We start from the raw sequence: 2,291 nt of genomic DNA, 5'->3' as shown, positions 1-2,291 counted from the left end.
GTACGGATCCGGCCTGCCGATCCCGGGCTGGACTTCTCCCTTCATGATCAACAGCAACTGGGCCGCCCGATGGGCCACATGCCTCATCACCGTCTGTGGGCCACCCGGGCTTGCCGGATCTAAGCACTGTCGATGGTACACCTATGAAGTATACCCACAACATATTGCACCAGTAAGTGCATGATATATATACCTGAGTTTTTGCCGATGATATATATACTTGTTCTTGTAAATTTCTGCACAAGAGCTTTTGGCAGCTGCTGCATTATTCACTTGTGCGTTGAGTGTTTTATTTGACAAGTGAGTGGGTGATGTCAGTTTTGGCTCTATACATATTTACTGGCCAGGTGGGAGTAATCATGGTTTTAAAGGCGCCAAGGCGTCCTAAGGCGAAGGGGGGGGCGCTCTGACGCTTAGGCGATGCCTAGGCGCCTAAGGCGGGCGTTTTTCTAAGGCGGAGGGGGAGCGCCTGGACGCTGAGGCGACGCCAAGGCGACGCCTTTAAAACCATGGGAGTAATAAGATAATGATGTACAAGTCAGTGATGTGAGATCTTGATTTGAGTTCCACTGCAGTACAGTACCGGTTTGGGATAATTTCGTTGTATGTTATGTGCAAAACATCGTGGCAATAAATAATCTAGTTAATTGTTATATATGCCATACCATGCTGTATCCATGATGTAGCTTTGTTAGGTTTTAAGCTGGAGGATAACTTCAACCAAAGCTTAAAGTTATGGAGTTAAGAATGCGACTGAAAAAATAGCCATTGTTATTTGTATAAACTTTCAACATTGTTAAGCGGCGCTGCAAGTTCAGAAACCAGTGGAATCATAATGTTACACTCCTACAAATATTGGAAGTTGTTGTCAATGTTCTCATGCTCTGAATATTCTTCTACTCCTGCAAATATTGCAAGTTAGTGTCAATATTGTACTGCTACTCAATGGAGTAAAAATATAACAAGTTACTGTGAGTTGCTACTGTTATTCTTTGAATTAAACAAGAGTAGTTACTATCAAACTAGAGTCCTGCCGTTTACTACTGTGAAACTAGAGTACTGTCAATTGCTACTGCTAGGAATTTTATGCCTCATACAAGGGAAGGCTTGCCACATTTGTGTGTGCCCCTACCTAAAGATGTCTTATTTATTTCTGGAGAAAATGCTCAATTTTATGCCCTGTCTGATTCTTCCAAACTGAAGATGCTCAACTGGGCTTTGTTTTAATTTTTCCATTTCAGTTTTTATTGGATTAACTCATATTAGTGCCCTTCCAGATGGGAAGGACATTGCACCGATGCGAAACTGGAAGGTCGATCCAAATGCTTGCAACCCATTCCATATATGCGCCTCGTACTGCTTCGATTATTTGAATGAAGGCTCGGAGCGCCGACAGCTCCAAGCAAGCCAGGTGTGTTCCTTAACTTACCCCGAACCTGCTAGTGGTTTATATGTGAATATTTCTCACATCTGAAGTGGAAATTTCTCTTACGTCTGTTCATCCTGACTTGACTGCACAGGCACTAGGTGATGTTGTAGTGGATGAAGAAGCCCCAGGTAGCAATGGTGTCAGTTTCTTGGAGGACCAGTTAAACATCCATGATGTTGCTTCAGCAAGCAATCCTAACTTGACTGCACAGGAAGACGAATCAATTGATGCTGCAGTAGCAGAGGAGCTTGATCTTGAAATATCTGAAGAAGCTCCTGATAACTATGGTGAAGAGATGACATCATTCAGTTAGAAGAAGCTCCTGATAACTATGGTGTATTATTGATGAATGCAAAACACTAGTTTAGCCGTAAGTTCAGTTTCTTACATTGAACAGGTGGTTAACTACTCACTGACCCATACATTTGCAGGGCAATATATGCTTAGCAATCATCATTTGCGGCAACGTCATGCAATCAAATGTGGTTTTTCTTTCACCATTCTACTATGAGAACCCATAAATTCCAGATTCTTGTTTATGTTGGATGATGTGATTCAAACTGCCTCTAAATGTCTTTAGAGGCACTTTTTCAAACTGCCTCTAAAGACATTTAGAGGCACTTTTCAAACTGCCTCTAAAGACATTTAGAGGCACTTTTTCAAACTGCCTCTAAAGACATTTAGAGGCACTTTTCAAACTGCCTCTAAAGACATTTAGAGGCACTTTTTCAAACTGCCTCTAAAGACATTTAGAGGCACATCTCAAACTGCCTCTAAAGACATTTAGAGGCACTTTTTCAAACTGCCTCTAAAGACATTTAGAGGCACATCTCAAACTGCCTCTAAAGACATTTAGAGGCAC

General features: G+C 41.9%; 1 protein-coding gene across 4 annotated transcripts; it reads left to right on the top strand.

The window, feature by feature from the left end:
* The first annotated feature begins 164 nt into the window (after positions 1-164).
* LOC124688895 lies at positions 165-1,960 on the top strand. 4 transcript variants are annotated; one of them, XM_047222513.1, is made up of 3 exons: positions 165-537; positions 1,278-1,411; positions 1,521-1,960. In XM_047222513.1, the coding sequence occupies exons 2-3, from the start codon at positions 1,298-1,300 to the stop codon at positions 1,740-1,742; spliced, it is 336 nt and encodes a 111-aa protein (XP_047078469.1). In that variant the 5' UTR covers positions 165-537; positions 1,278-1,297; the 3' UTR covers positions 1,743-1,960. The 4 variants fall into 4 exon arrangements, with proteins under 4 accessions (XP_047078469.1, XP_047078468.1, XP_047078467.1 ...); XM_047222512.1 differs by having other exon boundaries at positions 165-546; XM_047222511.1 differs by having other exon boundaries at positions 165-971.
* The last annotated feature ends 331 nt before the right edge of the window (positions 1,961-2,291 follow it).

Source organism: Lolium rigidum, chromosome 2 (assembly GCF_022539505.1).
Source record: "Lolium rigidum isolate FL_2022 chromosome 2, APGP_CSIRO_Lrig_0.1, whole genome shotgun sequence".
Taxonomy (NCBI): Eukaryota; Viridiplantae; Streptophyta; class Magnoliopsida; order Poales; family Poaceae; genus Lolium; species Lolium rigidum.
This window is presented reverse-complemented; position numbering and strand designations above follow the sequence as displayed.